The 13,450-nt window shown below is 40.7% G+C and overlaps 1 protein-coding gene across 9 annotated transcripts in view; it reads right to left on the bottom strand.

Annotated features, from left to right (window-relative positions):
• Positions 1 to 13,450, bottom strand: part of LOC144593628 (intersectin-2-like) — a 143,343-nt gene that overhangs the window by 98,251 nt on the left and 31,642 nt on the right. For 7 of the 9 annotated variants that reach the window (XM_078399493.1, XM_078399496.1, XM_078399492.1 and 4 more), the window contains exon 3: positions 4,506 to 4,598. In XM_078399493.1, the coding sequence (XP_078255619.1) occupies positions 4,506 to 4,598 (93 nt within the window). Of the gene's footprint in view, positions 1 to 4,505; positions 4,599 to 11,604; positions 11,661 to 13,450 lie in introns of those variants that run through there. The other 2 variants (XM_078399491.1, XM_078399494.1) reach the window with 2 other exon arrangements.

Here is a 13,450-nt window from a genome sequence, read left to right on the forward strand (position 1 = left end):
TCACCACAGATTCTTAATGAACTTCACTTGACTTTGTTAATCAGAATAAAATGTAAATGGGTTCAAATTTATACATAAGTAAACGTTCCCACCTGTGGAAGGTGCTTATATAAAATGCAACCATATTATGCTGCGACTCTTTTGGCTGAAAGCCAACTTTTTTTGCATTTTAAATTAACTATCACTCACTGTTGTGAAGATTCTCGTCCATAGTCTCAACTACACAATGAAAGGGTTTCCTTGTTGGCCGCATTGCATTCATGAAACACCTTATCAAAAACTGAGGAAACTATTTTATGACTTTTTCACCACCAAACATACCACTCCTTTCCACATTATAATGAAATATGTAAAGAAGCAAATAATGCCATGGACATAATATGATACCAAACTCAGGATGGGTTAAGCACCACAAGGTCCATTAATGGCAAGTACCAAAATGACAAGGGGCGGCATAGTCATGCAGCAGTGGTGCTGCTGCCTTCCAGTGTCTGAGTCCTGGGATCAATCCTGATTACAGGTGCTGTCTGTATGGAGTTTGTACGTTCTCCCTGTGACTGCGAGGGTGTTTACCGGTGCTCTGGTTTCTTCCTATACTCCAAAGAGATACAGGTTTGTAGGTTAATTGGCATCTGTAAAGTGTAATTGTTCCAAGTATGTTAGATAATGCTCATGCCCAGTAATGATCACTGGTTGGCGTGGACATGGTGGGCCGAATGGCCTGTTTCCGCCCTGTGTCTCTAAAATATGAAATCTAAAGACCAGCGAGTTTCAATCACATTCCAGTAGATTTGGAGTAGAATGGTAGATTTTCTTCTGAAAATACATGAATCTTATTCTAGTATTGCAATCTCGAGAACACATTTCCAATTTTGCTTCCCTTTTGTTATTTTTCCACATCGTTTCAAAATCCTTCCCTCACCATTTTTTGAATGTCATCATTTTCTGACTGTGATCTCAATTTTAACTTTCTTTTTTTGTATCCCCTTGACATAATGCTTCCAGGATTGTTCTTCATAAACAGTGTTAGATGGAGCTATATAAAGCCTTGCACCTGCAATATCATGTACTTGTTTTTTAAATTATGTTTTGCATTAAAGGCTTCCTCCCCCCATCGTCTTTTTCTTTTCACTGTATTGTTGAACTTGTGTAATTTTTGTCCACCCTTGAACAAATTTTCATCTTTCTCCTCTCTAAAGTTAGTGGAGCAAATCTTTTCTGTGCTCATTTCTGGCGCCAATAAATTCTATAATGAGCCAAAAATTGCTTACAGTAGTCCACAATGTTCGGTTCGTGACATTGTTCAGATTTATAATTGTCTGTTTGAACAGGTGGAGTGGGAACAATGAATATGAGGCATAGAGAGAGAAAGGAAGAATAATAGGGTTGAATCGATGGGGGGAGCTCTGGGGTTGGCAGGAGGAGGCGAGTCTAAATAGAGCTGCAAAGTTTCAAATTTCCCAATGTGAAGGTGAGGGACTTTGATTTGGAAGAGTTACTGATAAGAAGAGGTACTGTCTGCCTGGCTCTGTTAAAAGTTCTATTAAAAGGGTAGCACATCAACACAACATTTGATGCTGCTACCTCACATCTCTCGCAACTTGGATTCAATCCTGACGTCAGGTGCTATGAATGTGGCATTTCGATAATTTCCCTTGACTATCATGATGGTTCGCTCTGTGTGCTCAGGTTTCCTCGCATGTGTCAAAGATGTACTGGTAGGTTAATTGGCCACAGTAAATGTTCCTATGTGTAGGAGAGTGGCAAAAGTATCAAAGATTAGTTGAAGGATATGAGATGAAGAATAAATGACAGGCTTATATGGAAATAAGAGGGGGGAAAGGAACTTCTGAGATCTGGCGTGACCAAATGGGCCAAACGGCCCCTTGTTCTATTTTACTTTATTTTGAAATCTTTGAAATACATAAGTGAATAAAATTAACCAGAATACAAGTTTTAATCCAACAAAGTTCCCTTTTCAATAATATGTGCAAGTCCTACAGAAAATCCCCATCGAAGTTGTGCTTCAAACTCATTGAGATCATCAACACAAGAGCACCTGAAGGCTGTGTGCTCAGTCCCCTGTTCTACTCACTCTTTATTCATGACTGTGTAGTCACACAGTTCCATTGCCTGCTTTAAATGTGCCGACGATACCATCATTGTTGAACCAATAATGGGTAACGATGAATCAGAGTACAAGAGGGAGATTAATAATCTGGTTGAATGGTGCCAGAACAATCATCTTGCTGTCAATATTGGAAGACTAAGGAGCTGAAAGAAGAAGGAAAAGACAAGGAAAGTGAACCTGTCTTTATCAATGAGATGGCGGTGGAAAGAGACAACAGCTTCAAGTTCCTTGGTGTACATAACTCTGAAGATCTGTCCTGGGCCCAGCATATTGACGAAATAATGAAGAAAGCACATTAACACCGCTACTTCCTTAGATGATTGAGGAGATTCTGTGTATGGCTGAATACTCTATCAAACTCAGTAATCTACGGTAGAGAGCATACTAACAGGTTACATCTCAGCCTGGTTTGGTAAGTCAAACAGCCAGAAACAAAGAAGGTTGCAGTAAGTGGTAGACATTGCCCGGACCATCAAAGTACCAACTCACACATCATCGAACAGGAGACGCAGTCTCAAAAATAGAAATGATATCATGAAAGACATAAGCCACCCTGCTTATTACTACATCAACAAGAAGGTAAAGGAGCTTGAGAACTGTGACCTCTGGGTTTAAGCATAACTTCTTTCCAGCAACCATCAGGCTCTTAAACACTGCACTACACTAACCATAACCCTACCTCAGCAATTATGATCTACTATGGACTTTGTTTTGGTTGCACTATTTACTTCGGTTTTGCATTAATATGGTCTGGTTACCTCATATTATTGATTTTTTAAATGATTGTATTATTGATGATTATTATATATTTATTTGTGAATTATTGCAGTAATGCCAAATGAGTAAGAATTTCATTGTTCCATTGCTGGTACATAAGACAATGAAACACTCTTGACTTTCTACATCTGAAACTTAATCTATATATTTTTAATGCAATTCTATATTTTAACCTTCAATAAGCACAAAGCGATCAATACTTCCACCACAGGTTACAGAGCCCATAAATGTTCTTACCTTCACCATTCGGTGAACAACCAGGTGCTGTGAGCTCTAAGTATTGCGGTGGCTGCTCAGCTATCTCAGCACATGCCAAGCAGTATTTACTTGTTTCCCCAATTTGACACAAATTCTAGTTATTCCAATTGTATCCCAAATGTTCTGCTACATTATCAGACAATGAGCCCACTGCTTCCCTCATCATGCCATTTTGTTACAAAGTCAGTCTGGACATGAAAAATCTCAGATTCCAGATCCTGATTCCAGATTCCAGATCTTGTTTGTACAGAATCGCCAAAATTACTCTGACAACTATTCCACGCACTGCTGGATGGGGAAGAGTATTAGCATTAAATTATAAGCTAACCAACCCTTCCCTTATTGTAGTTACTACAGTAAATAAATTGTATTATCAAATTGTAAGTACATTTGGTTGGTAGAAGGCCATCACAGTGTATTCCTGCGACCCAATTGAAAATGAAAGTTAGTCCACTTTTAAGCTGTGGAAATGAATTCTGATAATGTCTGGGTTATTAAAGTTAGCTATATCAATCTTTACAGTTATTTTTATTAAATTATTTTGAGGATAGTTTAAGTGCAACCTATCCTTCTTGTACAGGTCTCACCTGCCCTGAAAAGGATTCCAATGATCCATGTATCTGATGTCATCTCTCATGCACCATCTCATTCAACTGTACTTGGATATGGAGGGTTTTTTTTCTTCTCATGTCTTTTGAACTTTCTCCCTCACAGGGTGGCGGAACCAGTCTTTGAATAGTTTTAAAGCAAAGGCAGATAGATACTTGGTAACCTTTCACCCTTGGCTTAACATGGTAAGATGGAAATGCAGAACTGATGTGATATTCAGATCAGCCATGATCTTATTAAATAGTTAAGCAAGCTTAGTGTTGTTTTTTTGCTCCTAATTTGTATGTTTGTTCGCACAGTTATACACTTCCTGCAGATGTATCACATGGATCTCCTACATTGTTGTGCTTTGTAAATAAAGCATGCATTGAAATATCTGCACTCATGTTTTTTAATCTTTATTGCCCTGAAAATCAGCACCTGGGTCCAAAATGTCAATATAATTCAGTGGATCATTTAGATTTTAAAATTTAGATTTCCAAGTCCAAAAACATCAAGGAAAGCTGGATGCAGTTGTATTTTGACTATTGGGAGAACAATCTTGAGGTGTTTTCATTCTAATCTGTGTTACACTTGATTGAATTAAAACTGCAATAATATATCCGATTTATCTTCATTATAATGTGTCTCAGGAACATCTATAGAACAGGGGAAAAAATAAGCATTTATGCAAATATTATGAAACCACATACGTTCTTAACGCTTTCATAAAGCTCTACCGTGCACAAACCTGAAAGTAATCCTCCAAGTGGTTTGATACTTATAAATTGCTGATCATGTTTGACTCGTTCCTCCGAGGTGATTGCCCACATGTTTGGACCACCTAAAAAAAAAACCACATACACACATGAAAATACTAGGAAAATAACTGCAGATGCTGGTACAAATCGAAGATATCGCAAAATGCTGGAGTAACTCAGCGGGTCAGACTGAAGAAGGGTCTCGACCCAAAACGTCACCCATTCCTTCTCTCCTGAGATGCTGCCTGACCCGCTGAGTTACTCCAGCATTTTGTGAACATACTAGTCAACACACAGGTCACGTCCAATTACCATGATGATATTTTTAATAGAAATAACATACTTTAGATTGTCTGCATGTGAGCAAAATCAATTATGCCCATTGTATGTCACTCCCCATCATGAGACAATGATGCATTCAGACTACTAATTTTATATTATCAACTTCAAATCACATTAAACATCAAAGGTTTTCCCAAGACATTTACTCCAGGGATCTGACTTTGCTAACTTCAAGATTTCCTTTTACCTTATAAGAAGCTCTGGATATTTCAGAACATATTTCTGTGACCAGAAATGTTCTCAGAGTTGAGGTCTCCTTTTAAATTATGGCATAAGAATAAATACAATTTCAAAAAAGTTAACCTTACTGGCTCCCAACCTAATATTGCAAACTTTGTCTGTGACATCTCACTGTGACTTATTAGGGGATCATGAACATTGGAACTCTGGAACAATTACAGGAGGAATGAAGGAATTTAAGAATGTTTGTAATAATTTAGTTTTTCCTCAGATTCCTGTTCTTTAAATTCAAAATGGAAATCACTGTCAGATTATCATTCCACTTTGTCATGAATGTATAAAAGTAATTGCGCATGCATCATCAAGCCAGTGATTGCCAAGGACTCAGAATCAGGCTTTCAAGTTGAATGAACCACATGACCTTTCCGTATGATGATGTGACCCAATTAAGATACCGGTCTCGGATTAGTCTATGCAGTATAAGAACAATTGTAAATTGTTGATATCAGAATTTGCACAATACCTTTTTTTAAATGTGGAACAACTTCATCCCTAAAACCATTAAGCTATTGAAAATTACAAACATCAAGTAAACTTCGACTACGAAGAGTCTTGGTTGTACCAATGATTTGGGGCTTTTGGTTTGTTTTATACTAATATTTTTTCTAGTTTATGAACTTTTTTTGCGTTTATTATATTAGGTACCGAGTACTATATTTACAGACCTGTTATGCTGCTGCGAGTAAGAATCTCATCGTTCCTTTTCAGAACATAGAAACATAGAAAATAGGTGCAGGAGTAGGTCATTCGGCCCTTCGAGCATGCACCGCCAGTCAAATATGATCATGGCTGATCATCCAGCTCAGTAACCTGTACCTGCCTCCTCTCCATACCCCCTGATCCCTTTAGCCACAAGGGCCACATCTAACTCCCTCTTATATATAGCCAATGAACTGGCCTCAACTACCTTCTGTGGCAGAGAATTCCACAGACTCACCACTCTCTGTGTGAAATGTTTTCTCATCTCGGTCCTAAAAGACTTCCCTCTTATCCTTAAGCTGTGACCCCTAGTTCTGGACTTCCCCAACATCGGGAACAATCTTCCTGTATCTAGCCTCTCCAGCCCCTTAAGAATTTTATATGTTTCTATAAGATCCCCCCTCAGTCTTCTAAATTCCAGCGAGTATAAGCCTAGTCTATCCCGTCTTTCTTCATATGAAAGTCCTGCCATCCCAGGGATCAATCTGGTGAACCTTCTCTGTACTCCCTCTAAGGCTAGAATGTCTTTCCTCAGATTAGGAGACCAAAACTGTATACAATACTCCAGGTGCGGTCTCACCAAGGCCCTGTACAACTGCAGCAGAACCTCCCTGCTCCTATACTCAAATCCTCTTGCTATGTCAAGTCAAGTCAAGTCAATTTATTTGTATAGCACATTTAAAAACAACCCATGTTGACCAAAGTGCTGCACATCTGACTAGGAAAAAAAGAAACATACAGTGGCAGGCAGTCAAACACAACGGCGCGGCCATCTTGAACAAAATGTTAATTCAATCACCCACAGTCCAACAATAAAAGCACTAAACAGGCACCCAAATTACCCAACCCCAAAAACCCCCCAAAACACAGTCCAACAATAGAAGCATTAAATAGGCATTCAAATCACACACCCCAAAACCCCCAAGAACACAGTCCAACAATAAAAGCATCAAACAGGCACTCAAACCACCCAACCCCAAAAACACACAAAAAAGAAACATCCATCAAAGAAACATCCATCACAGTGAGTCTCCTCCAGTCCTCTCTCTCCTCACTGTGATGGAAGGCCACAATGTCTTTCCCTTCTCCTGCTGTCCTCGCCCGCAGTCAGGTTGTTGTGGTTGCAGGCCGCACCGGACGGTCCACAGCGGGCCGAGCCCAAGGCGCGTCGCGTCGCAGCCGCTCCCGCAGCCTCCGAAGACGGCCGGCTCCGCTGATGATAATTCCGATCCGGGGCGGGCAAACATGCTGTCGGGGCGGTCGTGGCTCCCGACATTGAAACCCCCGCCCAGCAGAGAAATATCCCGCGGCCATCTTAGGCCGCGCCGGACGTTGAAATGTCCGCGCCCCATGCCCCGCGATCCGGGGCGGGCGAACACGCTGCCGCTGCCGGAGCTCCCGATGTCGGAATCCACGCGGCCCGAACCTAAGGCAAGTCGCAGCCGCTCCCGCAGCCTCCGAAGACGGCCGGCTCCGGTGATGGTAAGTCCGATCCACGGACTTGGATGGTAAGTCCGATGGAGGCTGACAGCTCCAGGAGTTGGGCCGATGGTAGGCCGCAGCAGGAACGGAGACACGGCCCAGAAAACAAAGGTCGGGTCTCCGTTCGGAAGGGACACATATTTACAGTGTTAGTTTCCCCCTCCCCCCCACATACACACACAGAACACAAACACAAAAACACCACATCACAACTACAATTAAGACAAAAAAAACAACAAAAACACAAAGACAAATGGACCGCAGGTGAGCGGCAGCTGCTAGGGCAGTGCCGCCATTTTGCCATTTCAAGGCTATGAATGCTAACATACCATTCGCTTTCTTCACTGCCTGCTGCACCTGCACGCTTGCTTTCAATGACTGGTGTACCATGACACCCAGGTCACGTTGCATCTCCCCTTTTCCTAATTGGCCACCATTCAGATAATAGTCTGCTTTCCTGTTCTTGCCGCCAAAGTGGATAACCTCACATTTATCCACATTATATTGCATCTGCCATGCATTTGCCCACTCGCCTAATCTCTGCAGCCTCCTAGCATCCTCCTCGCAGCTAACACTGCCACCCAGTTTCGTGTCATACGCAAACTTAGAGATGTTGCATTCAATTCCCTCGTCCAAATCATTAATATATATTGTAAATAACTGGGGTCCCAGCACTGAGCCTTGCAGTACCCCAAGGTACATATAACAATTGAACACACTTGACTTGAGATTTTGAAATAACCTAACTGAAATCTTTGTGGACAAGGTAGATGAATGGCAAAGTCAACATATGGCTAAAAAATCCCTTGCAGTCAAGCACTTTTGTCTTTATTGGCTTATTTATTGGACATTTTTCTTTCTGGACTCAGAATTCATCTTTGGGTCCCAAGACATAATATGTAAATCATGAGAATATAGTTTCCATAACATTCTATGCAAATTAGTTGGATTAATCAAAAAGTTATGATAATTCATGCAAACGGTGGATGCATTTGCATGGACAAATCCATTCTTTGTAGACAGGTTATCAATAGACACTTTTAAGGCAACTTAATTATGAGTCACAGTGTTTTCTAGCTTCATTAGTTTTAGGATTTCATTTTTTTTTAAGCAATGAATGCAAACAATGAAGTCTCCAATATTGTGTTTTTGTTTTGAATCCATTGATTGCTCTTCAAGCTTGAGGGCATTACTGCTGCTGCATATCGAATGATATCCCATGCCTAGGAAAGGTGAAATCCACACCAGAGATTGGGCAGCCTTCAAGGTCAGCAGTGGCTGCTGTTGCTTTATTGCAAATATAGGCCTCTCGTCTCCAAATATGAATTCCAATCTAAAATGATTTGATGTTGGATTACAGAACATTTGTTCCATGTATCTCACTTATTCAAAGTTGCAGGGATTTCTCAGTCTCAATCTCAATCTCAAAGCATGAAGGTTATAATCTTTGTTGCACAAGGCATGGGGAGACAACCTCACCACTGTTCACTTGGACATAAAATTTATGTATATGGCCATAATTTTTCCAATCATTTCTAAAATGTTGTTTACCGTTCAAAATTTGCACGATCATGATATTTCAACTCCTGCCTTCACCTCAAAAATCTAATCCAACAGATTACAATGCTCAGACACCAAATTTTATTCACCGTGAAACCTGTGAGCCTTACACTAAATATTCAAGACAAATGTTCTTGATCAACCAGTGCATGCTACACCACACTGCTAGGTCACCCCTTTCCCCCACCCCTGACAATCAAGATCTTGATAAACATGAAATCACTTCTGATATTTCAATTTAAGAATAACAGCACAACAATATTCTTTGCACTTCGACTCAGAAGCATTTTGCTGTTAAAAAGCTACGATATTGTATTTCATGACTTCCTTTGAAAGATATCTATGTCAGCAATCATTTTTAGAGGCAGCTCCAACCCGCCAATTCAGTGACACTGTCCAAATTTGGAGCAAATCACTGATCTTGGATGCAATAGCTGTGACTTCTCTTCTCAGAACTGGGAAGAAAACACCAGGGGATAATTGGCATTGAGTGCACTAAGTGCAAGTTATAAACTTGCCAATAATAATGTCCATTGCAATACTATTTATCTTCCAAAAAAACAACTCGAAGCAGACCCAACAGAATGAAAAACGAAAAATCTTATTTAAATAGCATTCTATGCATGACGGTTCACATTTGAAGCAGTTATTTTAAAACTAGTTTTAATAGCCATATGACGTTTGGAGCACAGGACTCATTGATTTAACTATTGCTCAAGAATTTAAAGTGGCCTGTGTTTGCCACTGGGATACACTCCAATTAAGTGGGGGGTTTTTGTTGCAGATCCACTATCACCTGTTAAGCCTTGAATCAAGTACAGCAAGGCTCGGTATATACACAGTGTTAACATAGAACAGTACAGTACAGGATGGGGCCCCTCGGCCCCCAATGTTTGTGTTGAACATGATATCTAGCTGCACAAATCTTACCTGCTTGCACATGATCAATATCACTCTATTCCCTGCACTTCTGTGTGCCTACCAAAAAGCTTCATAAGTGCCACCATCTTATCCGCTCCACCACTTCATCAGGCAATGCGTTCCAAGCCCCCACCACCCTGTGTATAAAAAATTGCCCTGCACATCTCCCTTTCACCTCACAGCTATGCACTCTGGTGTTGGGTGAAATTATCCAAAAGGTTCTAACTATCTACCTTTCTATGCATCTCATAATTTTACATACATCTATCAACTCTTCCCTCAGCCTCTGACTTTCCAGAGTAAATAATCCATGCTTATCCAACCTCTGCCTGTAACTTAAACCCTCTAATTCATGCAGCATTCTGGATGCTACTATTGGATTTAAACATAGTGAATGCTGAAATTTTGAACTTGAAGCCACTGTTCTCTGGTGGTCCCCTAATCTCACTCCAAGGGGATCCTGAACTTGGTGGCACTTACATATGACAGTAGTTTAACACATAACTGCTGGTATTTCGCAGCAAGTTCTAATCATTTCTTTATCATAATATGAGATGAACTGTTTTTGATTTAAAACAGAAATAATTTTGATGCCATCTTCATTGACTTCAGAGCTATCACCTTAGCTGAGATTACAACACTGTTTGCTGCTAAGAGACTCAGATCACCAAATAACAACCCAATGACACAGCTGGATGCTGTATACATTTATAAACTACTGATTGTGCTTGGTATTCCAAAAGACAAACAGAGCAACTATCAAGTGATACTGCAACATTTCATTTATTAAGGTGGTCTCAAATAGAAGGCGACGACAAAACAAAAATAAATCTATTCACATTAAACAGCAGTGGAGTAAAGCAGACGACTAGAAATTCAAAGTAAAATTTCTCTCCAAATAAAGACAATAGCAATCGCTATAGCACAGGAAGTAACAACTTGGTGACTGGCTCTATCAGCCAATCTGGAAATTGACTTGTATCCTGTGTCAGAAACAGTTACAATAAATCTTGAAAAGGCAGACCAGTCTCATAAGACTCAGCCCGATCAACTTGGCCAGAGCTAACCTCACAATAGTTAAGCTGTGGCCATCTGCTGCTATATGGCTTCAGCCAGGAGCCACTTCAGTCCAGAACAGTCGGGGAAAGCCAGGCTATCAGGAGGTGTGTAGGAAGGAACTGCTGATGCTGGTTTAAACCCGAGATAGACACAAAAAGCTGGAGTAACTCAGCAGGTCAGACGGCATCTCTGGAGAAAAGGAATAGGTGACGTTTCGGGTCGAGACCCTTCTTCAGATTGGACAAGCCATCAGTCTGAAGAAGGGTCTCAACCCGAAACGTCACCCATTCCTTCTCTCCCGAGATGCTGCCTGACCTGCTGAGTTACTCCAGCATTTTGTGAATAAATCAAGCCTGAAGAAGGGTCTCAACCCGAAACACCTATTCCTTTTTTCCAGAGATGTTGTCTGACCTACTGTTTCTCAACTTTTTGTGTCTATCTTAGGCTATCAGGAAGGTTGGACTCCTTATTCCTGCCTGCCATCCAGTCTGTGATCTATTGGCCAGCAGCTCGTATGTGTGAAAATAATTGGCAGAATGTTTAAGGAAAATTCAGCCACCATCTTTACCATACCCGTTTCTTTATTTTGTTGGGTTTCCTTTGGTGCTCTGGTTTCCACCCACATCCTAAAGATGTGCGGGTTTGTAGATTAATTGGCCTCTGTAAATTGCCTTGAGTGTGTAGGGAATGGATGCTGAAGTGGGACAACAAAAAACTAGTGTGAATGGGTGATCGATGGTTTAAATCACCATGAAATGAAAGTGAAATTAAATAATAATTTCTTACTATTTCATTTGTAGAAACTCTTCAGTTCCAAGGTGCCCGTTACACCCTCAGTGTTTTGACATTACATTATTTACTGAAAAACAATGCGATTTAAGGAAGTATTAACAGAACTTTAGTTTGCATAACAGTTAGCACATTCAAAGGGTCACCTTGAAATGTGTTGACCCACCCAAAACTTTGAGCAAAGTGCAAATTGATTATAAAGGATGGATTCTTTCAAATATCTTTCACTGATAAAGTTCCTTTTTATCAGTGAGATAATCTTGTTCAAAGCAGTGTACTTTAATTATGTAATGGACAGGAAGTACACATTACCCCAAACTGTTATCAGCAACAATAATATATTTGTGAAATCCTGTCTGAATTCTTGTGATAAAATCTAATTCAAAATCCAACCTGTCAGCACAACCCATATTTGTAAAGGCATAATATATTGTTTGTAATTTTTAAGGATCATGTGGGAATAGTTTTAACTTTTAACATAACGGCCACTAAATCTCAATATAACTATAATTACTCATACAAATGAGACAAGACCTTCTTTCAAAATAGCTTAGCACCAGGCATAGGCTGAATCAAATTGGAAGGTTCCTGATAAAGGTTCCTGACAGACACAAAATGCTGGGGGAATTCAACGGGACAGGCAGCATCACTGGATAGAAGGAATGGGTGACGTTTCAAGTTGAGACCCTTCTTCAATTATTGTTGTTTTTAATGGTAAACAATAATTGAATGTTTTATTTGTAACCAAGATGCATACACATCTTTGTAAAAAAAAAGCATGTGGAATCATGATCTATGAATACAATACCGCAGAAAGCTCATTCTAGCTCACATCCATTCAATTTGGTGCCTAAATGTTGCAAATTAAACAGTTCTTTATTATTTGTTAGATGTCAACATTAGATTAGTGTCAGTATTTAATGTCAAGTTAGAATATCTTGGGTTCATGTCACATAATGCAGACCACTACTCGAATGAAGCGCAGATAATGATTGCTACTGTTGAGGTCACACTTTTCAAAAAGGGCACGAAACAAGAACACCATTGTATTCTCGTATGGAAGTAAAATGTCACTGTTTTAAAAAAAGTCTTCAGTGACCTGGCTAACATAAGATGAACTGTAGAAACGATCCTGACTGGTTGCACCAAAGTAGACACAAATGCTGGTGTAACTCAGCGGGACAAGCAGCATCACTGGAGAGAAGGAATAGATGACGTTTCGGGGTCAAGACCCTTCTTTAGACTGATGTCAGGGGAGTGGGCGGGAGAGATAGAATGTAGTCGGACACAGTAAGACTGGTGGGAGAACTGGAAAGGGGGCGGGGATGGAGAGAGAGGGAAAGCAAGGGCTATTTGAAGTTAACATTCATACTGCTGGGGTGTAAGCTACCCAAGTGAAATATGAGGTGCTGTTCCTCCAATTTGCGCTGGGCCTCACTCTGACAGTGGAGGAGGCCCAGGACAGAAAGGTCAAATTGGGGATGGGAGGAGGAGTTAAAATGCTGAGCAACCAGGAGATCAGGTAGGTTAAGGTGGACTGAGTGGAGGTGTTCAGCCAAACGATTGCTGAGCCTGCGCTTGGTCTCACCGATATACAGCAGTTGACACCTGGAACAGCGGATACAGTAGATGAGGTTGGAGGATGTGCAAGTGAACCTGCCTCACCTGAAAAGGCTGTTGGGGTCCTTGGATGGAGTCGAGGGGGGAGGTAAAGGGACAGGTGTGGCATCTCCTGCAGTTGCAGGGGAAAGTACCTGGGGAGGGGGTGGTTTGGGTGGGAAGGGACATGTTGACCAGGGAGTTGCGGAGGGAACGGTCTCTGTGGAAAGCAGAAATGGGTGGA

Source organism: Rhinoraja longicauda, chromosome 5, assembly GCF_053455715.1.
Source record: "Rhinoraja longicauda isolate Sanriku21f chromosome 5, sRhiLon1.1, whole genome shotgun sequence".
In the NCBI taxonomy this organism is placed as follows: domain Eukaryota; kingdom Metazoa; phylum Chordata; class Chondrichthyes; order Rajiformes; family Arhynchobatidae; genus Rhinoraja; species Rhinoraja longicauda.